We start from the raw sequence: 25850 nt of genomic DNA, 5'->3' as shown, positions 1-25850 counted from the left end.
TTTCTATAATCAGGGAACCGATTGGCTCAATTCCTCATTTAAAACTTTTCTTAAATATCGTTTTCAATTTTTTCGATTTTTTCCAAGGGGTACCCCTTAAAAAGTGCCCATTTTCAGGACCCCCCATTTTGCTACCTTCCGAAGATCATAAATTTTCCAATTTTGATCCGATCTGGAAAAGGCATACCTTTCTATAATCAGGGAACCGATTAGCTCAGTTCCTTATTTAAAACTTTTCTTAAATATCGTTTTCAATTTTTTCCATTTTTTCCAAGGGGTACCCCTTAAAAAGTGCCCATTTTCGGGACCCCCCATTTTGCTACCTTCCGAAGATCATAACTTTTCCAATTTTACTACGATCTAAAAAAGGCATACCTTTCTATAATCAGGGAACCGATTAGCTCAGTTCCTTATTTAAAACTTTTCTTAAATATCGTTTTCAATTTTTTCCATTTTTTCCAAGGGGTACCCCTTAAAAAGTGCCCATTTTCGGGACCCCCCATTTTGCTACCTTCCGAAGATCATAACTTTTCCAATTTTACTACGATCTAAAAAAGGCATACCTTTCTATAATCAGGAAACCGATTAGCTCAGTTCCTCATTTAAAACTTTTCTTAAATATCCTTTTCAATTTTTTCGATTTTTTCCAAGGGGTACCCCTTAAAAAGTTCCCATTTTCGGGACCCCCCATTTTACTCCCTTCCGAAGATCATAACTTTTCCAATTTTACTCCGATCTGAAAAAGGCATACCTTTCTATAATCAGGGAACCGATTAGCTCAATTCCTCATTTAAAACTTTTCTTAAATATCGTTTTCAATTTTTTCGATTTTTTCCAAGGGGTCCCCCTTAAAAAGGTAATCCGCTTTAAGATTGGAGAGAAATTAATAAAGATATTATATTTTTAAAGACAAGATTTTCATCTTTCCTCATAACTTTTTCAACCCGCCTTTCAGGAGAGGATTATCCAGCGAATCTGCGCGGACAAGTGCTTCCGGGCGAGGGCACACTCTGCCTCTCCATATCCAAGCTGGCCATTTCCTTCTGTGTCCTGGGACTGATCTTCCTGGTAGCCGTGGTGGTGGCTATTTTCTCGCTGATACGGACACGTCGACGAGAGCGGCGCCACGGAAGTGGCCTGAGATTGGGACTGGGACTGGGAATCGCGGGGACGACGAGCACGTCGAACAGCAGTAGCCGGTTGCACCGGGATCGGGCCGAGATCTGCACCTCCATGTTCTCCTCGAGCAGCGAGTCGGCACAGTCGCAGCCCCGGTTCGGCGGCAAGTTTCTGATGCCGTACTATCCCAACACCCTGCCCTACGGACGGGTCTATTAGCCCGACACCCTTAACGGGGAAGGGGCCTCCCAGAAGAGACTGACGGATTCGTCTAACGAGCGCCGGTGTGGTACCAAAATAAGGTCTAACTTAACTGTCCTAACTATAAATGTTTGCGCGAAAGGATCTTGAAATCGTTTTGCCGCCCAAAATGAGTTTTAATATCTTTTCGGATTAGTTTTAAGCCCCAACTGAGAAATACAAAACTATCAACGAAATCACAACTAAATACTTAAATATACTACCTAAGATATATGTTTTTTTGTTTACTACTTTTATTAAAAATATATAAGAAAACCGAAAAGCAACTTGTTTAAATTCAAATTTGAATTTTTATCGATAAATTAGACAAAGCTATCGAATATTTGGGACAGCAGCTGACTCCCTGGACTAAAGAAGAAGAAGCAGCACGTGCACGTTGTTGTCAAATTCAAAGAGCCAATTTTTTTTAAACCTAGGTTTTAGAATTATTTAACCAACAGCGCCTTCAAAATGACCAAGAAAGCGCCGAAAGGGCGCCCAAAGCCCAAGACAACCTTTAAGCGCTACTTTGACTCTGCGAAGCCGGAAAACAATGACCTGGAAGCCGTAAAGCCACTAAAACGGAAGAGCCAACAGAACTTTGTTGGCGATTTCATTAAAATGCAGAATAAAATTAAAAAGGAGAAACCCAGGAAGGCCTCCATAAAACCCAAACCCAAGGGCAAGCTCAAAGAGGAGACGGAGGAGGAGGCCCAGGCCAAGAGAAACCCCATTCCCCAGGAGCTGCTGGACAAATACTCACGCGGCGAGAAGGTGGAAGCAAAGGGGGTCAAGACCCGGCACTTCAAGGAGCAGCAGACCCGCCGGGAGAAGTACTTGGAGTATGCCGTCGAGCAGGCGGCGCGTACGGAGCTACTGCTACATGAAACTGCCGGACAGCTGGAGGCGGACGAGGGCGAAGTCACCGCCGAGTACCGGCAGGGGCAGATAGCCGACAACGTGGACCTCCAGTCGGCGGCCAAGCACTTTAGTCTCAACATGGAATTCGGCCCGTACCACATGCGCTACACCAAGAACGGACGGCATCTGCTGCTCGGCGGGAGACGTGGACACATCGCCGCCTTCGACTGGGTCACAAAGAAACTGCACTGCGAGTTCAACGCCATGGAGAGCATCGAGGATGTCCAGTGGCTGCACGTCAACACGATGTTTGCGGTGGCCCAGAAGTCCTGGGTCTATTTCTACGACAACAAGGGCACCGAGCTGCACTGCGTCAAGCGGTTGGCGCGCGTGAACCGTCTCGACTTTCTGCCCTACCACTTCCTGCTCGCCGCGGGCAACACGGCCGGCTACGCCTCCTGGCTGGACGTCTCCATCGGTGAGCTGGTTGGCAACTTCCAGACCAACCTCGGCGACATTCGAATAATGCGCCACAATCCCAGCAACGGTGTTCTGTGCATAGGCGGCGGCAAGGGCGTAGTATCGATGTGGTCGCCCAAAGTGCGTGAGCCGCTGGCGAAGCTGTTGTGCCACTCCACGGCCATGTCGGCGCTAGCAGTGGATCCTCGAGGCCAGCATTTGGTCACGGCTGGACTGGATCGCGCGGTGAAGGTGTGGGATGTTCGCAATCTGGTGCAGGACAAGCCTCTGGCCCACTTCCAACTCCGTCTGCCCGCCAACGAGTTGGATGTCTCGCAGCGCGGCATGCTAGCCCTGTCGCAAGGCACCTACCTGGAGACCTACGCAGATATGCTCTCTGGTGGCGGCACCGGAAACTACGAGAAGCTTCCCTACCTTCGGCAGCGATGCGATGCCTTCGTCCACGGCCTGCGCTTCTGCCCGTACGAAGATGTGCTGGGCGTCTCCACAGCCAAGGGCTTCCAATCGCTGCTTGTCCCCGGCTCCGGTGAGCCCAACTTCGATGCCATGGAGGCCAATCCTTACGAGACATCGAAACAACGCCGCGAACACGAAGTGCACGCCCTGCTGGAGAAGATTCCGCCCGAACTGATCACTCTGAACCCGCACGAAATAACCGGAGTGGATGCGCCGACGCTGCAGGAGAAGATCGACGCCAAGAGGAAGCTGTTCCACCTGAAGCCACCGAAAATCAACATGAAGTCCCGCCACAAGATGAAGGGCAAAGGAGGCAGCGCCAATGCGGCTCGCAACAAGCAGATCGTCAAGGACCTGAAGCGCAAGGTGAGTCGGATATCAGCTTGGTATTTAAAACAAATATTCATATTTATTTCCTCTTCCCGCAGGAGTTTATTGCCGAGGTGCGGGAGGCCAAGAAGAGCGTCATCAAGGAGCACACCGCCAAGGAGGACGGTGCTGTGGCGAAGACCAAGAAGCCCAAGCCCTCCGTGCTGGATAGATTTAAGCCCAAGCCCCCGAAAAAGCAAAAAACCTGAAACTTGTCCTAGTCTAAGAGTAAAGAATATAATACATATTTACAAAGTATTTCTACATAAGTTTTCTTTATATACAGAGTCCTTACGGGTAGGAGGTAGCTATTAAAGGGATAACTAGTCTACGAAAGCCACTTTCCGCTTCTTTGTTAACTTGTTGCACGACTATCAGCCTGGAATATGCGGGAGTTCCACATAAATGTATTAAACGAACCTTACATCTATAACCTAAAGTACTCTTATAGTTATTGTCACTAAAATCTATCACTATCCTAACCGAGGCTCAGCACCGCCTTCAGGTAGCTGGCGGCTTCCTGGCTGCCTTCTTGCTCCACTTCCTTCAGGGCCTGCTCCAGTTTCCGCTGCTTATCCAAGTCCCTGGCGTAGTAGAAGAGATTGAGGACGCGCTTCTGGTTCTCGAACTTGTCCTCGCCCTCCGCCTCGCCGGTCACTTGCAACTTTCCCAGGTGGCCGACCACTTCCGGGGCGGCCTGGATCAGAGCGGACATGAAGACCGCGTTCAGTTGGCGGCACAGAGTGGCCATGGCACGCAGCGTGCCCTCGCCAACCGTCGGCTTCAGGAGCAGTTGGGGCAAATAGCCCAGGAAGGGGCCAAACCGCTCGGCGCCTCCATAGCGGGTGTAGAGATCCGCACGTTCTATGATGTCGCAGAACAGGCTAAGGACCCGGGTGGCTACGCCCTCGCGCGTGGTGTACTTCTGGCCCACGTAGGCCTGGATGGAGGCGGTCAGCAGATTGGTCAGTGGTTCGGGCACAATGTCTAGTAGGACTCTGGCGTTCTCCAGGAGCAGCGGGCGCTGGGCTTCAACCAGCTGGAGCTGCTGTTCCGGGGGCAGCGATCCCAAATGCTGCAGGCTCTGCTGCAGGTAGTTCACCAGGTGACCGAAGAGCTGGCCCTGTTTCTGGGTAGGATTGGGGTGGAAGTGACAGGTCAACTGGACGATGCCGAGATTCTGCGGCAAGCAGAGCTCTCCGCCATCGGCTGGGCCCTTCTCCTTCGACGCCTTCTTGGCCGTGCCAGGGATCTGTTGGTAGGGAAACCGAGCACCGTCCTTGTCCAGAAAGTTGAGGAGGAACTTCTTGGCGTAGTTCGTTCTTAGCCATTCGCTGAGGTCCGTGGTGTTATTGGCAGCCTCATGCTGCCCAATCAGAGTCCAAAGCAGGGTCATCAGGCCCACGACAACGTGCAGACTAGCGGCCGCATCCTGGCTGAGCAGTGGCTGTTGTATCTGCGGGCGCACTTCCAGCCAGTTGTCCTGGAGCAGAGGCATCAGCTGCTCCACGTAGGTCTGCAGGCGGAACCCCTCGGCGCTCAAGCTGCTCTCATTCAGGATAGCGTGCAGGTCCCGCAGGTCCTGCCGGTGCGGAGCGAGAACATTGTAGAACTGAGGAAGATTCTCCTCGAATTTGATTAGTCGGCTCGGGGAGGACTTTAGGGTCTTGCCGCCCTGGTGGACCAGAGTGCCGAGTATCTGGTGCAGGCGGATCAGCACCTTTGTGCGCCACTTCACAGTGGTCTGCTTCCCCTGGCCCAGATTCAGAGTAAGCGTGCGATTGGCCCGCTCGTTGTCGTGGCGCGAGCGGGAGATCATGTCGATGAAGTTGCCGATGATGACGCTGGCACTGCGCTCTGCCAGAAGAGCCGGTGGCACTCGCTGCAGCAGCACGTCTAGCATGAGTAGAGAGTCCTCCTGGATAGCCGGCAGCACGTGGGTCATGGCACACCGCAAGTATGTGGCGATCACATGGAAAAATGGAGCTACTGCTGATGGCTGTAGTGCCTCCAGCAGCACGTCTAGCGTCTTAAACGATTCCTGTCTGGCTGAACGCTCCATGTCCAGAGCTCCGGCTGCAATTCCCTGGAACAGATCGTTGAGGTGACCGATCAGGTGGTCAGCACTGCCGGCCTTCACAGAGTCCCTCACATTACGCAGTGCATCCTGACGGAACTTGACGCTGTGGTGCTTCAGTCGGGAGAGGGTCTCCTTGAGATTGAACTGCCGTAGACCGGTTTCCGTATATGAGGATTCCTTCAGCTGCTCCCGAATCTCGATCTTGCGCACCTTGAAGTCCGTTTTGGTGACATTTAGGCCCTTGGGCAGCTTGGCGCCCTTTAGCTTCACTTTGGCCTTCTCCGCCCGCAGGTTCTTTTTGTGGTGGCCGCCCATTGTGGCGGGTTGTTTGTATTCAAATCCGGCAAAATATTTCGAATTTTGAACGCAAAATTAACATTCACCATGTGCTCCAGCTATAGAGATGGACCGATTGCCGGCTAGAAAGTTATCGACTCGGTTATCGGTTGCCCAACACTGGAAGCTATCAGCTGTCGAGCAGTAGGACCAGTTACCCGCCGCTTTGGGCCCAACCACCGGGTTCTCTCTGCGTTCTCTTTGCGTCAACCACCGGGACACTTGAAACATACGTTTTGCTGATTTGCGAGCTACCTCGCCTCAATTTGTGTTAAAATAGTCTCCTGATACAGTGTCAGAAGCCCGGTGAGTCTTTGAAACCAGAGTATAGCGCAATATATGGGGGAAGCCGACTCCGTTCGTGCAGCGTTCTGTTTGGCGTCACTTACGCACACACGCATGGGGGACTTCTCGCACACTCTCGCGTCCAAAGGGACAAGTTTTCAAGCGCCGCCAACAATAAACGCAGTAACCAAGCAAAATGGACAATAATTGCTAGCTGAATTTCAGCGCAATTTCAGGGCGGCGGGTTAAATGGCCAATTTGCGTTGCAAGCACTCCTGCGGGAAGTGGCGCGGCGATCCCGCTAGCTGGGCCCGCTGCGTTCAAGTTTCCCCTTTCATTCGAATCGGCGGAAGTTGCAGAAAAACAAACAGCGGCTCGCATACAAGGCGAAAATCTGCAATGAGCACATGCTAGGTCAAGATTCCAGAGGCTATCTCAGTCGCACACTCACACACACACACACACACCGTCACACAGGCACACAGCTTTTGCCGAGTTGCATGCCGCATTCCCAGTACAGTTGCAATTGCTTACAAGAGACCAACAGCTCGCGAATCAATCACTGCCACTGCCGCCTGAAAACCAACCCCTGCCATATCCGACACTGACTTCTATCCCTCGAATCTCTTCCAGAGCGCCATGAGCTCGCCCGACGACACCCCCGGACCGTCGAAGTCACACACCAAGAAGCGCGAAAAGTCCTCCTCGCGCAGCTCCAGCATCGAGTTCCTCCCCGACCGCCCGGCCGGGCCCAGCAACGGACATGGTCCGGCCACTTCGCCCGGATCCGGATATTTTGGCAACCGTAGTCCCAGTGGTGGCCGCAGCCCGGTCGGAGGTCGCAGCCCCGCCGTCGGCATGGGACCCAGCAACATGCGCGACCGCCTCCTGGTGGCCAATGCCCTGGCCAGAGAGCTGTCGCTCAGCTCGGGAAACGAGGACACTGCTAGCTCCTCATCGCCGCACATGAATGGCGAGGAGAACGGTGGCGCCATGAACGGTGAGTGCCAGCTGCTTTCGTGAGATTCTGAGTTAAAAAACGTTGTAATTTCCCAACCAGGCGCCAAGAAGAAGAAAAAGAAGAGCAAGCGGGCTCGCGAACGCTTGCTATCGGGAGAAGTGGCTCTCATCGGCTGGACCGGGGGATACCCGAAGCTCTCCACGTCGCACAGCATTGACAGCAGCTCGGATCTGGACTCGCAGGTGAGTACCGGGGCAGGCAGAGCCGGGCGTCCGAAGCTGCTGGGGGCATCTCTCCGAAGGCTCAAAAGCGTAGAAGTGACGAGGCTTGGCAGGCGCCTGTGTCATTTGGCCTATCTTGTCCGTGGGATGGTGGAAGCTATCCCGGGAAAGATTCATGTTCTGTCTCTGTGTCTAAGTTTTCGATGTAAACACTGAAGTGCTTTGTCTGTAGGCTGAAGCCAAGACCCCGACTTTGAATCTGATACTCCGCTGGCTCTCGCCCAATTGTTTGGACAGACTCGATCGCCGCCGAGTGGGCGATGTGCAGTGGGTGATGCCCGGCGCCTGTTTGTTTCCATTTAATGTGTGTCTGCTTGGGTTTTGTGTGACTAGCGAGTTCTGAAGAATGCGAATGCGAGCAGCACTTTATTTGTTCTGTTTGTTGTTATTGTATGTGCCCGTGCCTGTGCCCGTGCCCGTGCTTGTGCTTGTGCCACTCGAATCGAATCTCCACCTCAATCTCCACAACAAACCAACCAACCAACCGATCGATCATCAATTCCAACCGAAACGCAGTCGCCAGTCGAGCTGCGAGCGCTCGTCAACAGTGGCCTACGGGTGTTTCCCAGGGAGGCGTTGCAGGGACCTGAGATGGCAGAGCCAGCTGAAGGCCAAGTCGAGGTGGGAGCCTCAGTGGATGAAGAGGAGAGGAAGGTGGAGAAGCCGAAGCAGCATCAACACCAGACCCAGCAGCAGCAGCAGCAGCCGCCGCCGCAGCCCCAAACGCAAGATCAAGAGCAGCAGCAGGCACTGTCGCTTGCCACGCCTCCATCGCCGGAGTCCTCTTTGTCCTCCAGCTTCGATTCAGAACGAAATGGCATGCCGGCAGCAACGCCGCCAGCAATTGAGACTCAAACTGATCGGGATAGGGAGCCGGAGCCGGAGCCGGAGCGGGATCGGGATCGGGAGTTGAAACCAACCGATCAAGAAACTCAGACCGAGCCCGTGCCGGAATCAGAGGTTGAAACAACTAGTACAAATTTAACAACGAGCAACTCCTCCAACCCGGCGCCACACAGTCCAACCACCATGCAACAAACAGAGTTAGACAACCAGGTGGAGACCCCAACAAAAATTTTATGCTTATCGCCGGGAATATCTCGTATCCACTAACCCTTTGACCTTCTCTTCGCTTATGTCGCCCCCTTAGGATGAAGATGAGAATGAGCCGGAGCAGGTACCGAACCCAAAACCGGAGCCGGAGCCAGAGCCAGAGCCGGAGCCGGAACTGGAAACGGAGAAGCAGCAAGCCAAGGAGGAGGAGCAGCCAACCAAGAAGAAGGAGCCACAGCCGGAAAAAGAGGAAATAGATATGGACCTGGAGATCATCGAGCAGAAGCCGGTCCAGGCCGTAGTCATTGAAATCGACGACGACGACGATGATGAGGATGTGGTTTCGTCACCAAACCGATCTCTCAAGCGGGCAGCCAGCTCTCCCCAACAGGATCCGGCCAAGGAGGAGCCAGCTCAGTCATCGTCGCCCAAACGTCCCAACCAAGAAGACGCTGCCACTGCCAGCGACCAAGAGAAGCCACAAAGCTCCCAGGATCCCACCCAGCAGGACGCTCAGACCGTGTCTGAGCTGGATCAGGAACTCCGCAAGGAAGCCCAACCCGAGGCCATCGCGAAGCCGGAGCCACCGCCCACTCCGTTGGGAAACCTGAAACTGAAGGCCACCGACGAGTTCTATCGCCTGCCCTTCGCCTACGGCTGGAAACGGGAGCTGGTGCTGCCCAGCAACGGAAATCCGAAGCGCCGCACCGGCGACGTCTTCTTCATCGCCCCCAGCGGCAGGAAGTTGCGCTCCCGCGAAGACATCATTCCGTTGCTAGAAGGTGAACTGACCATTGAGCATTTCTGCTTTCAGCGCCAGCCGCAGGAGGCGGGGCCGGAGTGGGAGCTGGTGCGTCGGGCCACGCCCGCCCCGCAGCGCGCCAAATCCCAGGCACAGGCCCAGGCTCTGCAGTCGGCCCCCCTGGCTGTGACAGGAAAGCGTGTCTCCAAGCCGAAGGTGCCGAAAGGCGCCAGTCCGCCGTCCGAGGGCTGGACAGCCACTAGCGCGGTGAAGGGCAACGCTAGGGTCTTGGCTGCCAGCAACGGGAGCGGCGGAGCAGCCGGAGGAGGCGGCGCTGCAGCCGGGCCATCGGGCTCGGCCACTTCCCGCAAGCGAAGGTACATAGTCGAGTCAAGAACCCACCTAGAATCCTCCTAATCCTCCTTCTTCACAGCTCCGTGGCCAAGACCCCGATCAGGGGACCCAATTGCATAACCTGTCAGGGACCACTGATGCTGCCCAAGCAGCAAGGCTCTCCCAAGAGCAACATCTGTCTGGTGAGTAGAGGCCTCCATCCCTGATCCGCAAAACAAATCCAAGATAATCTTCTTGCAGAACTGCTGGAAGTCCAGACTGGTGAAGAAGCCCACTGCTGGCGAGGCAATGGATGTCGACATGACCTTGATGCACGCCCGAGCGTTTACTCCGGACCAAGACGACACTGTCAGCGGCTCCAGCTTGATGGAGATTGCCGAGGAGATCGAGCTGCCCGGCCAGCTGCCGCCGGCTCAGCTCCTCACCGATGTGGTGCCCAGGTGCCGCTCGCCCAGGGAGCAGGAGGTGGTGGTGATCGGCGGCCGCAAGGCCATCGCCATTCTCGCAGATCCGCCGCGTCCGCGCATGAAATTGTGAGTCGGTTCAGCTTCAAAACCCTGGAAGGCACCGGCGGAACCTATCGCGGATTCTAACTATTGTCCTTCTCTCCTCCGCAGGGTGCCGCGTCCCCCGGACTTGACCAGCTATGATAAGATCTACAACAAGCGCATTCTGTCGAAGAAGCCGCGCCTCGACCTGGTCTCGTCCGTGACCGACGCCCAAAACGGCTGCCAGGTGTTGTTGGCCATCATGAAGACCATGAGCCTGCAGGTGCGTTGTCAGTCAGTCTTAGTCTCCATGTGTTTCCTCTAATCCAGGTCTTTGTGTTCCAGGAGAGGGCCAACATGTCGCGCGTGTGCAAGACCTGGGCCATGGTCAGCCGCGAGATGAGCGTGTGGCGCACTGTCTGCCTCCGGGACACGCTGATCGGCAACTGGGTGTACTTCCTACGCGAGCTGGCGCGCCATCGCACCCGCGAGCTGGACATGATGGGCGTGGTGATGAACAAGCCCCAGATCCGGATGACCGGGGATATGCGCGTCCTGAAGGCCCTGCGTGTCCTGCGCACTGATCCCTGCGACTCGGAGTTCCTGCAACTGGTCTTCCGCACGCTGCCGCATCTCTTGGAGCTCCGCACGAACTGCATCAGCAGCTCCCTCAGCCTGGTCAACCTGGACCGCATGGAGGGCCTGCGCGTGCTCCGCCTGCACATGTCGGACCTGAAAGGCACGGTCACCTCGTTCGGCACCCTGTCCAAGATGAAGCATCTGCGGGAGCTGAGCCTGCGCGGAGTGACCAACCTGGGGAAGATGCCGCTGCAGCTGCTGAAGGGACTGCCGCTGCTGGAGGTGCTCACGCTGGGCTTTGGCCAGGACATCGACTGCGTGAAGCTGGGAAGGGACGTGCTGCCGTCCATGAAGTCGCTGCACAGCTTCCGGCTGGAAAACGATCACCGCAGCATGGCCCTCTTCCCGGTGGACGACATTATGGGGGGTCTGGCGCTGATCGGCAAGATGCGGCGCCTCGAGCTGCTCAACGTGGACGTGGACGACGGCTTTGGCGCCATGCTTGCCCACTGCCCGACCATCAAGGAGCTGCTGCTGACCCCCAACTGCATGCACAATGCCGCGAACATGATCAGCGCCGTGATGCAGGCCGTCAGCAGCAACAGCGAGCAGCTGAGCGTGTTCCGGCTGGGACTGGTGAACCAGCTGCTGAGCGCCACCGGCAACCTGTACAAGGGCTCCGGCAAGGATGTGATACCCGTGCGCCGCCCAGTGCCCGGCATTCCGGCCAGCGATCCGCTCAATCGCTGCTCCCCGGAGGACAACTGCCAGGAGACATCGGACCACTCGCAGTGCGTTGCCTTCCTGCCCGTGGACCGGCTCGAGTCCATTCTGCACCACATGGTGCCCCAGGCCTGGCTCTCCGTCGCCAAGGTGGCCATGTGCGACACGACCAAGCTGCAGTTCCTGCCGTATCCGCGTGCCGCCAGCACCCCGGTGCCGGTTCCGGTTCCGGTGCCGGTGCCGGTGCCGGTGCCGTCCTCAGGGAAATAGTTTCTAGCTCATAAGTGTACCGCCTACCAGAGAAATCCAAGACTGAGTCTTCGAGAGCCATCACAAAAATACAAAAGGAGAAAGAAAGAGAGAATCTTGTGTTAAAGTTCAAGGATCAAGGAAAGGATTCTGACAAGAAAGAAAGAAAATAAGGAAACCGCAACCGCAACCGAAAGAACGGGCAGAGTATTAGTTAATTTTGTGTTCTTATCCCAGTTAGCTGCAAGGTGGCTATAAACAGAATTTTTGTATTTTTTAGTTCTTTTTTTTTTTAATATGTTTATGTAATACGAATAACGAACTCATTTGGGACTCCCAGTTCCGGCCCAAGGAACGAGAGCTGGTCTCCCAACCACACTGGAGTGAGGATGAAAGTGACACCCTTATTTAGAATATGTTGTCTTTAAAGTATATATTACAATGTAAAGCGGTTTTCTCAAGCACAATAAAAGGAAAAACTTATACTTTTTTATTTGTTTTTATTTATTATTTGCGTTTAAGTGTAAAGTCTTAAAATAGATCTCCAAAATATACAATTCGGTGTTCCTTGATTGCTAAAAACTTTTCGCTTCGTTATTTTAAGAAAAAAAAAAGAGTAGAAAAAGACGAAATGCAGCCGAGCTTTGTTCGGAGTCGGGTCCAGCGTCATTTCGCGGCGTCATGTAGATCGAAGATATATATAGTTAGTATATAAATAGGCACGATACACCTGCGCTCGATGCTCGAGTGGGGGAAAATAAATTACGTAGGCACATGGTCGGCACGGCACGGCACGGCACGGCGTGGCATGGTGTGGAGCGAGGGCGGATCCTCGGCGGATATCTGTATAAGCACTGTGCGTGTTTCCGCATCCCAGAAGCGCACTTTGGATGGGCTAGAAAGGCTACATGGCTAAGACTTAGGGCTACCAGCTAGCGGCTACCGGCTACCGGCTACCGGCTACCGGCTATGGCTAGTTGTACTCCTGCTTGGGGAAGTAGTCCGGCACAAAGACGTGGATGATGATGCCGGTGGTCATGAGGGCGAAGTAGACGATAACGGCCACCCACCAGAGAATACGCTCCCAGCGACGCACCTCCAGGTTCCGCAGCACCCCGATCCCCACCAGCAGCCCGGCCACGGCGCCGGACAGGTGCGCCACGTAGCCGATCTGGTCGTACTGGTCGGTCAGGTGGCGGTACACCGAGGTGCCCAGGTCCGTGAAGCAGAAGAGCAGGAAGGCCAGCAGCTGCACGATGGCGTACTCCATTTCCGAATAGTTCTGCGAGAGAAACGGGGATTAGGGACGGGCTATGGCCAGTTGCTAAGCGATCTCCCACTCACCATGATGATCGTGGCAATGTGCGCGGTGATCAGGGCGTACACTCCGCCGGAGGCTCCGGCCAGGAAGATCCGCGGGCTGGTCAGCGAGGTGCCCATGGAGCCGGCCAGCACCCCCGCCAGGTAGACCAGGGCCACGCGCCACCAGTGATGCACCAGCTCCAGGGCTATGCCGAGGAATATCTGGATGATGAGGTTCATCATCAGGTGCATGATGCCCACGTGGACGAACATGTAGCTGACGAAGCGCCATCCCTCGTAGCGCTTGTAGGGATTGTAGATGAACAGGGTGGCCGCCGGGCCGCTGGTGCTCTCTCCGATCCTGTCCTGGTGGTTGGGGTCGTCTCTGTGGAAAAAAGACACTCGTCAGAGTCGGTTCTCTGGAACTACTTCCTCAAAACAAAGGTTCCTGGGAAGTGGACTGGACTGCAGATCCATTACACCCACTTCCAGGGGAAGACTGAAAGCGGAGAGTGCTCCAATTACAATCTAGACTGGGGGACTACTCACTGGAAGTGGATCACGTCCACCAGGAACATGATGATCTCGATGATCGAGAAGAGCACCATGGTGAGGGGCGGCGGGCAGATGGACATTTGCTTCTCGTAGGCGCCGTCCGGCTCATCGCCCTCCAGCGGCTTGGGCGGCGGCACCACGTACCGGCAGTACCGGGTGAGGAGGTTGCGGATCATCCACTTGTGGTGCAGCGACATGGTGTAGAACTCCTCGAAGTCCAGGTGCCCGTCGTTGTCCTGGTCGGCGCGCTTCAGGATCTGGGCGGCAATGTAGGCGGGTATGTCCCGGCAGTATCCGTTCGAGATGAGCTCCTTCAGCTCGTGGGTGTTGATCATGCCATCGCGGTCGGAGTCGTGCTGGAAAGAAAGGGCGACACCATGAGTTCCTATCCCAAAACCAAGATTCCGATCCAAGTAGTCCATGGACGCTCCAAACCCGTCCCGAGTAGGCCGTGTCCCGAGCTGTCAACGTGAGGCCCGGGGGCCGGGCTGTTCGGAGCTCAGTTCTCAGCCTGGTCTCGAGCTGGGCGGACGACCACACACTCCTAACACAGACTTCACCTACACATCTCAAATTTTGTGAAAAAAACCAAAAAAAAAAGTGAAAATCTAGTGAAGATCTGTCGTTAGAAAACATCAATCAATGTAACCGTACAACCCGGTACCCAGCAACCCATACCCAATGACACGGAAGGTAAAGGTACAATACTACCAATAGGCACTACAACCCAGGACAAATCTTTCAAGTAACAGGGAAACACTACAACTCCCCGTAAGTACCTTCCCACAAGGACCCTAGGCGAGTCTTCATTTTTGAAATAATCTCCCTCCGAAGTTAATTGGAAACATCACTCATCCGGAATGCTGCAGCTGGTGCAAATGGCCCGCCATGTGACCACCTGGCTTGGCTGGACTCCCGGTCCGGGCAAGACCGGTGGTGCTGGCTGCGAGTGCTTTCCGGCGGACGACGAATCGGCCCAGGAATCATCCGGTCTGGCCACCGTCCTTATGCTTTATGTGGGCATGGCGGCACTCTTCCTGGTCGTGAATCACTGCACCAGCCACGGCCCAGACCAGGCACGGGCCAAGCGCGAGCTGGCGGCGCTGGAGAGGCGCCAGGCCCAGGCCCTGGCCCTGGCCACCCAGCACAGTGCTACCATGCGCCGGACCAGTGGCAGCCCCAGTAGGAGCGCCCCAGCCGATCGCAGAATGCCGCACATGGCCCCGGAATGGCTGGGCACTTTGCCGGACCTCATCCGGCAAGTGGCCGCTCCCAGACGACCAACGACCCTCTACCGCCAGCGCCTACGGATGCGACTGCGTCAGCAGAAGGAGCACGAGCTAGAGCTGCGCCGGGAACAGGAATATCTCAGACAGGAACTGCTCGACGAGAAGGAGCGACACCAGCAACAGGACCAGCTCACCCCGGACTGGCAGGATGTGGTGGACGAGGATCCGCCATCGTCTGGCAGTCCCCCATCCCCCGGAGAGGTCCCCGTCGGAGGGGCGCCCTCCAACCAGCTGGTGTCCCTGCCACAGCGTCAGACCTCGATTTACTTTGACCTGCCCTCGGAAACCGAATAGGGATTTAGATTTCGACCCACCAAGCGCTACACAATCGACCCAAAATTATTAGTCAACAAACACTAAATAAAAGCTAAAAAAAAGAGTACATGACGGAGTTGTTGCCACATTGTGGCCATGGCCATATAAGGCCCGGCATCCGAACGAGAATCGCGCCAAATGGGGCTGCTCCAAAGCCAGTCGAGTTGCACAACCGCCAGATCTGGCCGTGCCTCACTGGCCTACCCTAATCGATCGGCAATCCGGCCTTTATCTTTCAGTTTCAGTTGCTTGGGGAACTCCGTATTTAGTTTCGACAGTGGCGGAGATAAGGGGCAGAGAACAGGGTAGTCTGGGCAGTTCCCATCAAGCTCGCGCCCGGACAATTTGAATAGTCATGGGAAGACAATATAGTAGGGTACTTGAGCGGGGCTGGCATCCCAGAGTTCCGTGTCCGGATTCCCGACACGGACTGGCGTATTTGCTCACCAAATGCCCGCCCCCGGCGATAAGCGGCAGCATGATTCCTCGCGGGGATCGGCGCCCAGTCATCGTCACTTGATGGCCGGCCTGTTGTGTACATACCCCTGGAACAGTTACCAGGTCTCGGAGGGGCTCTAAAAATAGCATCACAACAGTCTGAAGCTTCCCCAGAACGAAGAGCTCGAGGGCTTGATGTCATTGGATTGTACTTTCGGAGCATAAGAGGTCCGAGTCCGATTAGATTGCCGAGCTCCGGAGGGTCTGGAATGCGGGAATGGGGAATGGGTTTTCGGGGCCCGGAGAAAGCGGCTCTCGCATGCTAATGGGGGGTTTACGGTCTGGACGGTCTGGACGGTCTGGACCTAGAACTGGTTTCCAGTTGCGCCCCGAGAGGGCTCAGCGCGGACGGAGTGTCCGAAAATCGGCAAGCCCCGATAGCGAGGTGGGTGGTGGGCCGCAAGGGGGTCTAGTGACTAACGCCACACAACCGCCCGTCAAACGCTAACACAAAAGCGAAGACAGAACTCAGGCGAGCAAACAATAATTTATAACCGGTTTTTTTTTTTTTCGCTGTCACGATAAGAACCCCCCATTCCCATTCCCATTCCCGAGCCCCCAGTTCCAAGATTTTTCAATGCGAGGAAAACAAAGTGGTGCAGAAATAAAACACACAAGGTGCTGGTTTGAGTGGCAAGTGGCTCTTTTGGGGGCACTGGTCGGAGGTTGGAGGTTGGAGGTTGGAGGTTGGAGGTCGGAGGGTGTGGCTAAGCGGCAGTGGATCGATGCTCGGCATGATTCATCCGCCCGAACCAAAACAATGGCCGGAGAACACCAACTTTCTCCAAGGGCAGCACGTGTGCTGGTATTCGTGCCGGCTGGAGCTTCTTGCAGTTTCTGCACTCTGCAGTTTCGCAATATTTCCGGCTGACTGGCGGCTTTTCCGCGGAATGCCTCGCTCCCAAACAATGGCAGGGCATTGTTTCGAGGAACCAAGGGGCGTAGGGGCGTGGGTTCTCCCTTCAGGGGACACAGGGAGGCACTCTACCTTGTCGAAGATCTCACGCATCTTGCGCCGATCCTCCGGCTCCTGGGAGCCGTTGGTTTGGTTCAGCGGGATCTCCTCCATGTCGACGGTGTCCTGGCGCAGGGTCTGCGGGCGGGAGGGCGGCGATCGGCGCTCCGGCGGAATGGTGGGGTACAGCCCGGTCTCCACGTCCCTCTGCTGCTGCATCTGGAGCTGCTGGGCAGGCGACTGGCTCTGCTGGCGGTTCACCGTCTTGACGGGCATCTTTGGGCTTCCTCTTTTGGATGGTTCTTTGTTATGGTGTCTGGGTGGCTCTCGGGATTCTCAGGGATTCCCAATCTTCCAAAGAACTGTCTCTCTCTCTCTCTCTCTGGTGTTTGCCAAATCGAACCGTTGCCGAAATTCAATTACACTTAGCGCTTCGACTCATGCCCGCGGTTTGATTTGCGATAAGATTAAGTACGGCCGTAAAACAGCGAGCGGAGTAGTGGCTAATGGACGGCAGGCGACGCCGCCTGGCCAAGAGGCTAACAAAAACTAACTACAAAAAAAAAAAATACAAAACAAATAACTAAAGCCAGCGGCGGAGCGCGAAAACACAACCGTTCCGAGTGAGTAGTAGCGGTGGAGCTGTTTGGAGCTGTTGGAGGAGCTGCGGGATATTGAACAATTGACGGTTTGAAGAAGTGACCAGTAGCAGTGGAGAACTATCGATGTCGATGTCGATATAATCGATTCTTCTGATTCCTTTTATTAAATGTTATTTTATAAAACGAGTCTTATACACTTGAATAACTTAAATAAATGCAACGCCTAACAACGCTCTGGCCATTTAATTATTTCTTCAAAATTTCAGGGAAGTTATCGATTGTAAAACACGATCGATAGAAAATTCAAAAATGACTTTAAGAAAAACGTTACACCAGTATCAAATTCAAATGTATTTCTTAGTATTTTATTATTTAATTTAAATAAAAGTTTAAATTTATGTTAGAATTAGAGGGAAAACTCTATAATAACCATTCATGGAAACATTTTCCTGCACTGCCAGCTTTTAGCCATCTGGCAACGCTGTGGCAAAAAGTATTGTTATCAACACTGGCAAAACAACAAAGACAAACAGAGTCGATTTTTAAACCGTTGAGCAATCAAAAAACAAAGACTAGACCACGGACGACACGGAGTGCCAGCGGAAGAGGCAAACGGGCTAACCGAGAGTGAAATAATGCACAGATCGCGGTCGGTGCTAACAACAATGTGGAGAAGTATCGAAGCGTAAAAATCGAAGGCGGCCGCCAGCCATCATCACCCCACGACGGAGCACCCAACAACAAAAACAGAAACAGCAGCAGGAGCAACAAACAACAACATATACAGCGACCACAGAAATACACACAAAAGAGAAATCATAATAAAAGGTACAGAATAAGATCGTGTGTGTATGTATAATTGTTTCACGAAATAGAATTACTGCATTTTTTATATGGCCAAGGTTTGAAAAATCTCATCATCTTGGCAGTGAGTGAGTGTGTCTGTGTGGGTGCTGTGTGTTTGCTGATAAAAACAAAAAGCACAACAACAGCAGTTTCGACCCCCCCGCACAGCTGTGAATGTTTTCCTTTTCCACTAGCCGTCGCTCCAAACTCTCCTCCTCTGACCTCCCCTCCCCACTATTTCCCCAATTGCTTCCAACTTGGTTCGCTCCCAAAATCAAATGCAAAGTTCGACTTCCAGTGCACATGTCTGCCTCTCTATCGCACTTGCTCTCTTGCTCAGCTCCCCCGCCCCCAGCCACCACATCGTATTGTTTTTGCCAGTAAGTGTGTGTCGTGCCAAGCCAAAATAGCAATTGTTATTTACTCTATTTCGGTCTTTCGTTGGGTCTACCCAATAATTGCACCCTGTCCACCGTTAGTACTTGCCATTTCTTCAACTCCTACTCCTACTCCTGTGTTCCTGCCTGCTCTGAAGTCCCGTTAGGTGGTGCAGGCTTTCTTTGTTGTGCTGCTCCCTGCTCCCCCACCTATTTATGTATCCCCCACTCCCCTAAACTACGCACTTTGCTTTTGGCCTGCTTATTGCGTTGTGTTTACCTATTTCTTTTCGCCCCGCTATCGGCCTCTCTCGCTCTCCCCCTGGCTTTGCTTTTGCGTTTTAAATCTTATCAGTATAATTAAATGCACGCTGGCGTGCTTGAAATGTGAAATGCGAAGTGAAATACATATGTATGTACATGTGTTGTATATAAAAACACATTTCAAAAGATTTGCTTCCTTTGGGCAATGTACCCATACTTGTATAAATAATGTATGTATGTACATATACATGTACGAAAGTCTCCCCTTTGCCCAAACACACACACACACATACACTGTAATGCGCAGTCAATGACCGAGTGCATGTGCGTGTGTAGGCGTGTATGGGAGACGGGGGGGATGTTGCAAAAACAATAACAAAGATGTCTCCCCAATTTTGGCTTTGAATTTGATTTGCATTATTTTTAACCCTCTAGCTGGCTGCATTTGACCTCGTTCGGGACCTCGTCGTCCTTAAACAAGCGCTGAATTTATTGCTAGACTGCACACACACGCGTGCGTCATGGCAAAATCACAATTTTGAAGGGCATCGGCACTTCGGCTTTGTTCAGACTCTCTTTTTTCCATTCGGCCACCCCCCAGTGGCGTTCGCAGGGTGGGTCTATTCCTTTCACCCCCTCCCCCATGCAGGGTCACAGCCTTTCCACATCGAATAAAGACAACTTAACGAGTATATTTTTAAACCACAAATTCATCAAAAACAAGCCAACCCCCCCAACTCTACACCACTGGCCCCCATTTCTTTAGATAGCTTCTTTCGTTGCATTTTGCCTTTGCACTGGCTTTGCTGCATTTTGGCTTTGATCGCAGGTGTGTCGGTGTGTGTGCATGTGACTTTACAGCTGTTCCTTTGCTCTCTGACAGAACGATTTTTGTTGCTGTTTCTGGTTCGCTCTCTCCTCTAATTTCGCTTTGTTATTATGATTTTTCTTTCTTGCATATGCTTTGAAGGGTAATCGTTGGGGAGGCGCTCGTGGGTGACGGGGGAGGGGGTGCGAGGGACAGGTGAAGGGGCACTGCAAGTTCGCTCTCCGTATCACTCACTATCACTGGCGCTTTGGCGCATTTGGCGCTCTCCTCTCCTTTCGCTTTGTTGTGTGTGCGCAAGGTTTGCTCTCTTTATGCTGCTACTGCTGCTGCTGCTTCTGCTGCTGCTGCTGCTGCTGCCTCGTGCTCTCCAACGTGCTGCTTCTGCTTCTGCTTTCTGCTGGGGGCTCGAAACTCTGTTGCCAGTTAATTTTCAGTAACTAGTTGAAGTAGACAACAAAACGAGCGAACCCCACACGCACACACCATCCACTATCCACTATATGCATAACGGAGTCGGAGCAAACACAACAGCAAAGCTAACAGTTGCAAGTAAATAACAAAATCCAAAAAAAGAGGAAAAATATATAGACAAATTTCATAATTATGTATTAAAAAAAAAAACATTTGTGGTCGATGTGATAAACAAGCGAAATGTGTTCATTTTAAAAGTTTTATCTGGCCTTTGTGTTTCCCCAACGTACAACGTATAAAATGGGCGAAACCGAAAATACTGAAATGAGACAATCTTATTTTAATAGAGACACCAGTCAGGGTCTTTCGGAAAGCACAATAACAACAACAGCCCAGCCAGCGTCCAGCAATAACAAATTCTCCAATTGCAGCTGACTCTCGTTTTGGTGTACTTTTGTTATTGTTGTTGATCTTCCATGTGGGCGCATCAAAAGCGCGAACACACCAACACACACACACACACACACAGACAGACAATGGCAAAAGTAACGCCAATTACAAAAGCCCCAACAACCACAGAGCAAGATGGAGCCTACAGTATTACTTCGCTTTTTCCCCCAACAACAGCAATTCTCCACACGCCAACACACACGCAGGCACAAATCGAAAACGAATCGAAAGAGAATTTCACAATTTGTTAAACTAACGAAGCCAAACCGTGGCAAAGACAAAAAAAAAAGAAAAGAAAAAAACGGGAAGACTCTGGTAAGAGGGGGTGTCCATGGCAGTTAGGTGGCGCGGGCGAGGGAGTCGGGTAAGAGAACGGAGAGCGCAGAATTAGCTCATTCCAAGGAGAGTCCAAGTGGCTGATGGGGGGAAAAGAGAGAAAGAGCCAGGTCTCAGAACGGGGACAGTAGTTGGAGGCACAGTGGGGCCACTCAGGCGTTCGCAGGCTGAATCCATTTTTGGGCGCTTTCCACTTCCTGTCAGACTACTCCGTCTTTGCCAGATTAGCTCCAGTGTGAGACCCTATCAGCTTCAAGTTACCGTTATCAATTTAGTTTGGAGCCCTTCATTTATGGCCCGTCTTCAGTTTCAGTTTCACAGCTATCAAATTGTTTTAATCAACCTGATACCAGGTTGACCCCACTGTATATTTGTTGATTTCAAGACTATCCCCCCCCCAATAGACTCTCGCGGGAGCCCGTTCGCTCCCGCTCCCGCTCTCTCTCTCTCGCTAACTTTCTCTCTCCCGCTCTGTGTGACTTTCAAGCGAGCAACAACATTAAACAGCTGAGCTTGTTTGAAAACAACAGCCACCTAACCATCTGACCTCCCCCCCCCTGCCACATACTGGCTGCCTCCCACACGCCCCCATCTGCCAAACGATTCTGAAATTGAACCCAAGTCAACCAGAATAAAGGCAAAAGCCAAAAGAAATAAAGCAACCTCGTGGGGGGTGGGGTGAGGATGGGGCAGGAGGCAGCAGGCAGGCAGCAGGGTGAGCTTAACGGTATCCCGAAAGTATGCAGCATAAGTCCGCCAAGAAAATCCGCTTCGAAGGACAACGAATTTTTGCAAACGGCAATGACGTAGTAGAGAGCACGACAAGCCTGAGGTGGCGGAGAGGGTGGTTTGGAGGCAACTACGTCACAGATTTCTGACATAGTTTCCTCATTTAGGCCAAGTATGCAGTGTATACATACATGTATGCAAATGTGGACGTGTGTGTGTGTGTGTGTGTGTGCAAAAGCGAGTCAAGAGATTCGCTGGGCTTGATATGACCTACATTTACACGAATATAAATATATATAGAGTATATAGATAACTCAGAAGCCACCACGACATCCTCCAGATCGTATCGGAGCCATACCATCTTATATTACATATATTCTAAAAGAATGCAAAATAATGACTCTATGGTTCTTATTAATATCCAAACCCTCTAAACTATGACTAATAATGTGTTATCCTTTCCAGACAGCTGACTAATTGCTCTGGACCCTGCCACCAAGAGTTGACGAATGCGGAGGAGTCCCCGAAGGTGCCGGCGGAGCTGAGGAGCTGAGCAACAGGATTAGCGGTGGATTAGCGGAACCACAACAGCAATACACAGAACAAACTGAAATAGCCAAACAAAACACCGCCCCAGCCTTAGATAACTGACAACGAGAGGAGTGTATCCCCAATCAAGTTAACCATCTTCAGTCTTTGCCGCAAAATCTATCTACAAGCTACAGAATGTCCTCGCCCAGTGCTGGAAAGCGTCGCATGGACAACGACGTGATCAAGCTGATCGAGTCGAAGCACGAGGTAACGATCCTCGGCGGCCTGAACGAGTTCCATGTGAAGTTCTTCGGCCCCACAGAGACGCCGTACGAGGGCGGTGTATGGAAGGTGCGAGTCTACCTGCCCGACAACTACCCGTTCAAGTCACCGAGCATCGGGTTCGTGAACAAGATCTACCATCCGAACATTGACGAGTCCTCCGGCACCGTCTGCCTCGATGTGATCAATCAGGCCTGGACGGCGCTGTACGATCTCTCCAACATATTTGAGTCGTTCTTGCCGCAGCTGCTCACCTACCCGAATCCGGTGGATCCGCTCAATCGGGACGCGGCCGCACTGTACCTGCACGAGCCGGAGGAGTACCATCGCAAGGTTGCCGACTATGTGCAGCGATATGCCACCGAGGATGCGCTGCGGGCGGCGCAGCAGGAGCGCGAGAGCAGCGACAGCGAGTCCAGCATGTCGGACTATAGCGAGGACGAGGCCAGGGACATGGAGTTATAATATCGGTTGGATCCCACGACGACGAAGCTACCGCTAAAGCTAACGCTGACAACAGCCTAAGAATGTGCGACAACAACAACTGCAGCAGAGCAAGCAACAATATATATACATACAAACACACACACACACATGCATATATATATATATATTGATTTATATATATATATGTGGTAATTGGATTTTAAGATATAAAGTGATTGGATGGTGGCGTGGGGATCTGCGCACCCACGCACATACATATAAATATATACATGGCATATATATATACACATATATATATATGTGTTTACTAATTTAAGAAAAAAACAAGATTTGAAAACTCTTAGTTTAGCCATCAGTAGCTGATAACGGAAAGGAAGGATAACAAGAGCTCTCGAGAGAAAGAGTGAGCTGGAGAGATGAGGAGGAGGAGGATCGGTGAAGACCCGAGAGGAGAACAAAATGGAAACAAAATACAGAATAGAATACAGAGTAAAAGTAACATTAACGTTAAAGGAAACGGAAACGGAAACAGAAACAGCATGAGAAACAGAAACAAAAACAAAAACAAAAACAGAGAGTTAAAATAGATGCAAATGCAATTAATTATATATAGAATGGTTCTAAAAAACAAACAAACAAGTAACATAAAGAGTGCACAAGCACATGCAATATATGACGTGCGATCGTATAACAAAATCGTATTGCTTTTGGCCTTGATCTGGCATTAAACAGACGTCGATGCCCGTTCTTTAGAGTTTAAATACCAAAAAATCGAAAAAGTTAAAAATGTATCTTTACCAGACACACTCACAGACACACACACACACACAGCCACACACAGAACACCACAACAAGTACCACCATAACAAAAAGAAACCCAGTTTTTATCGAGAAATGAAACAAGCAGAGATCATCGAGTTTTCTATTTTGTTCTCCCCGAAAAACTTGATAAGAGAATCCAATTTATTTCGCATCTGAGAAAGTTATAAATTTAGAGAGTCTAACTGCAATATAGAAGAGCACCCATCCGACGATCGAAACTAAATAGAACTAATATTTAAAGTGAAGAGTTAAAAGTAAAAAAAAAAAAGAAAAAACCAAGACAAATCCTAGAGGAAGCATTCGAGGAGGAAACGACGGAGACGGAGATGGAGATGGAGATGGAGACCGAGATGAAATACAGATTAAATGTTGCAGTTCTTTTTCTTGTTAATTAATATTATTGTACGGTTATTATGTAATGTTTTAAAATAGGATTCGAATTGATCATGTAATTAAATGCAATAATTCTTATGTCTAACTTATGCCACCCGTGTTTAAACCAAGTCCGATTATGTTTTTTTGTTTGAGTTTATAATTAATATTACTTTTATTATAAATTATGAATTACAATACATTTTTTTGATTTCCACTTGATGTTTACCCCATTATATCTGTCTCTCTCTCTATCTATCTATCTATCTATCTCTAAAAAATTGTTAATCAAAGCTAGCTTGGAGGAGGCCCCTAGGAGGTGATGCTGGATCTGGGATCTGGGATCTGGAAAGGACCGAAGATGGCGGCTAGAGCGCGGGCGAGGGGGAGGCAATCAAATCAAAGTGCAGATCTATAGACATTACGATCTACTGTACTATGTACTAACACTATAACAATACGTACGTCTAAGTCTAACAGCAGAATTAAAGTTTAAAGAGTAATATCTGATAGTTGTATATAAGTACACACACACACACACACACGCATACACATGCCTATATATGCATACATACATACATATAATCAGGACACACAATAATTAATTCGTAATCCAAGCAATCGAAGTCACACAGGACTAAAGCGAAAGCGAAAAGAAAGAGAGTAAGAAGTGAAGAGTAAAGAGTAAAGAACAAACATGTTGTTACAAAAAGCAAGTGAAATCTAACAAATAAAAGCGGAAACAGAACAAAACTAGAACCAGCAGACAGTGTGGTCTATGACTTGGCCTTGTTTTGTCAATAGTTTGATTCTAGCACCAGGCACTGCCACCAGGACTCGGCAGAGGGTGAGGGAGAGAGGGAGGTCCTGTGGCAGGTGCGAGTGCGGTTACGGGTGCGGGTGTGGGTGCGGAACCCTTACCTATTCCAACTGACAATGAATGGGGATTGTCAACACATTGAGTGGGCCGTCTGCGCCACGCCCATCTGGCAGCGCTCCTTGGAAACTCCTTTCGCCAATTCCGCGGCTCAGCCGTTTGTTGATTCCTTTGTTTTTTGTCGAGGGACACGGTTTAACGCTCTCCTGCGTGGAGTTAATCGCGCCATCAAAACAACAACAACAACAACAGCAAGGATACGACATGGGTATCTACTTTAAAGATCTATAAAAAAAACAACAACAACTAGAATGTGTGTGTGAGTGGTGTGTGCGAGTTGTTGTTGGCAAAATTGTAATTACGGCTCTGGAATTGCAACCGCCCTTTCGCCAATTCCATAGCATACTTTGCAGCGCCCGCAGAAAGTGCACAAAGTTTGTGCAACTCCGAGAGGCGAAAGTTTTGTTATCCTTTGGGCCAAACTGCAGAAACTGCAAGTTTACATCCTGGAAAAGTTAACCCCTGGAGGCTCATTACCTTTTCGATTTCCTGCGGTGACGTAATATCAGTTCAAAGCAATATTAGCAACCATAAATCAATTGTCCGACTTACCCTCAGTGTTCCGCAGGATTTTTGGCTCAAAAGATGAATTAAAAAGTGTAAATGATTCCCTAAAATGTACTCAGTTTATCAAAGAATAAGATGCAGAGAAACTAAGATCCTTTGAAAGTCGTTTAATTAAACAAAAACTCAAAGTATTTGACACAAATTCCAAAGGCACTTTTTCCAAAGTAAACAAAATGTTGTCATGGCAATTGCCATTTTTAAAGTTATTATTCAATAGCCAATGTTTACATAACAACAAAAAAGTAAAGTCTTTTATGATCCTTGACAAATATAAAACCAAAATCAACTATCAACTTTCAAGTTAAGGCCCTTAACTTTCCAAGGATTACCTCTATCGCTTCGAACCTTAATCTCGAAAAGTCTAAGAATGCAGAGTCCTGGCAGGAACAGAATCCATTCCATTCCTTTGGCTTGCCAATTGGCAACTGAATCGTTATCCTGGCAAGACAATCAGTGGCCAATAATGCAGAAAGGCAAT

The 25850-nt window shown here is 51.1% G+C and overlaps 7 protein-coding genes and 1 long non-coding RNA gene across 12 annotated transcripts in view; 5 read left to right on the top strand and 3 right to left on the bottom strand.

The window, feature by feature from the left end:
• LOC6503669 overlaps positions 1-1637 on the top strand; it is a 50386-nt gene extending 48749 nt beyond the window's left edge. For both annotated transcript variants that reach the window (XM_032452683.1, XM_001963925.4), the window contains exon 6: positions 956-1637. In XM_032452683.1, the coding sequence (XP_032308574.1) occupies positions 956-1338 (383 nt within the window). In that variant the 3' untranslated portion in view covers positions 1339-1637. The remainder of the gene's footprint in view (positions 1-955) is intronic.
• Positions 1638-1694: 57 nt separating this feature from the next.
• On the top strand, positions 1695-3783 carry LOC6503670 (WD repeat-containing protein 46). The gene is made up of 2 exons (XM_001963924.4): positions 1695-3522; positions 3585-3783. The coding sequence occupies exons 1-2, from the start codon at positions 1831-1833 to the stop codon at positions 3732-3734; spliced, it is 1842 nt and encodes a 613-aa protein (XP_001963960.1). The 5' UTR covers positions 1695-1830; the 3' UTR covers positions 3735-3783.
• LOC6503985 (testis-expressed protein 10 homolog) lies at positions 3771-6057 on the bottom strand. Its single transcript, XM_001963923.4, has one exon. The coding sequence runs from the start codon at positions 5918-5920 to the stop codon at positions 4004-4006; it is 1917 nt and encodes a 638-aa protein (XP_001963959.1). The 5' UTR covers positions 5921-6057; the 3' UTR covers positions 3771-4003.
• A 36-nt stretch (positions 6058-6093) lies between these two features.
• On the top strand, positions 6094-12141 carry LOC6503671. Of its 3 annotated transcripts, none has more exons than XM_014905534.3 (9): positions 6094-6247; positions 6860-7226; positions 7287-7429; positions 7985-8524; positions 8619-9640; positions 9697-9799; positions 9858-10150; positions 10235-10388; positions 10451-12141. In XM_014905534.3, the coding sequence occupies exons 2-9, from the start codon at positions 6866-6868 to the stop codon at positions 11675-11677; spliced, it is 3843 nt and encodes a 1280-aa protein (XP_014761020.1). In that variant the 5' UTR covers positions 6094-6247; positions 6860-6865; the 3' UTR covers positions 11678-12141. The 3 variants fall into 3 exon arrangements, with proteins under 3 accessions (XP_014761020.1, XP_014761019.1, XP_001963958.1); XM_001963922.4 differs by lacking the exon at positions 6094-6247 and adding an exon at positions 6325-6640; XM_014905533.2 differs by lacking the exon at positions 7985-8524.
• Positions 12140-17454, bottom strand: LOC6503984 (protein rhomboid). The gene is made up of 4 exons (XM_001963920.4): positions 16604-17454; positions 13508-13869; positions 13001-13343; positions 12140-12938 (listed from the first exon to the last, which is right to left on the bottom strand). The coding sequence occupies exons 1-4, from the start codon at positions 16844-16846 to the stop codon at positions 12630-12632; spliced, it is 1257 nt and encodes a 418-aa protein (XP_001963956.1). The 5' UTR covers positions 16847-17454; the 3' UTR covers positions 12140-12629.
• Positions 13993-15184, top strand: LOC6503672. Its single transcript, XM_001963921.4, has 2 exons — positions 13993-14284; positions 14348-15184. The coding sequence occupies exon 2, from the start codon at positions 14374-14376 to the stop codon at positions 15094-15096; it is 723 nt and encodes a 240-aa protein (XP_001963957.1). The 5' UTR covers positions 13993-14284; positions 14348-14373; the 3' UTR covers positions 15097-15184.
• Positions 17455-17649: 195 nt separating the features above from the next.
• On the top strand, positions 17650-24085 carry LOC6503673 (ubiquitin-conjugating enzyme E2 H). 2 transcript variants are annotated; one of them, XM_014905535.3, is made up of 2 exons: positions 17650-18000; positions 21880-24085. In XM_014905535.3, exon 2 carries the CDS (start codon positions 22141-22143, stop codon positions 22690-22692), a length of 552 nt encoding a protein of 183 aa, XP_014761021.1. In that variant the 5' UTR covers positions 17650-18000; positions 21880-22140; the 3' UTR covers positions 22693-24085. The 2 variants fall into 2 exon arrangements, with proteins under 2 accessions (XP_014761021.1, XP_001963955.1); XM_001963919.4 differs by lacking the exon at positions 17650-18000 and adding an exon at positions 19880-20037.
• Positions 24086-24996: 911 nt separating this feature from the next.
• LOC116655175 lies at positions 24997-25795 on the bottom strand. Its single transcript, XR_004310332.1, has 2 exons — positions 25358-25795; positions 24997-25294 (listed from the first exon to the last, which is right to left on the bottom strand). It is a non-coding gene; the product is annotated as an uncharacterized LOC116655175 (long non-coding RNA).
• Positions 25796-25850: the final 55 nt, after the last annotated feature.

The sequence above is a fragment of the Drosophila ananassae genome, chromosome XL (genome assembly GCF_017639315.1).
Source record: "Drosophila ananassae strain 14024-0371.13 chromosome XL, ASM1763931v2, whole genome shotgun sequence".
In the NCBI taxonomy this organism is placed as follows: domain Eukaryota; kingdom Metazoa; phylum Arthropoda; class Insecta; order Diptera; family Drosophilidae; genus Drosophila; species Drosophila ananassae.
This window is presented reverse-complemented; position numbering and strand designations above follow the sequence as displayed.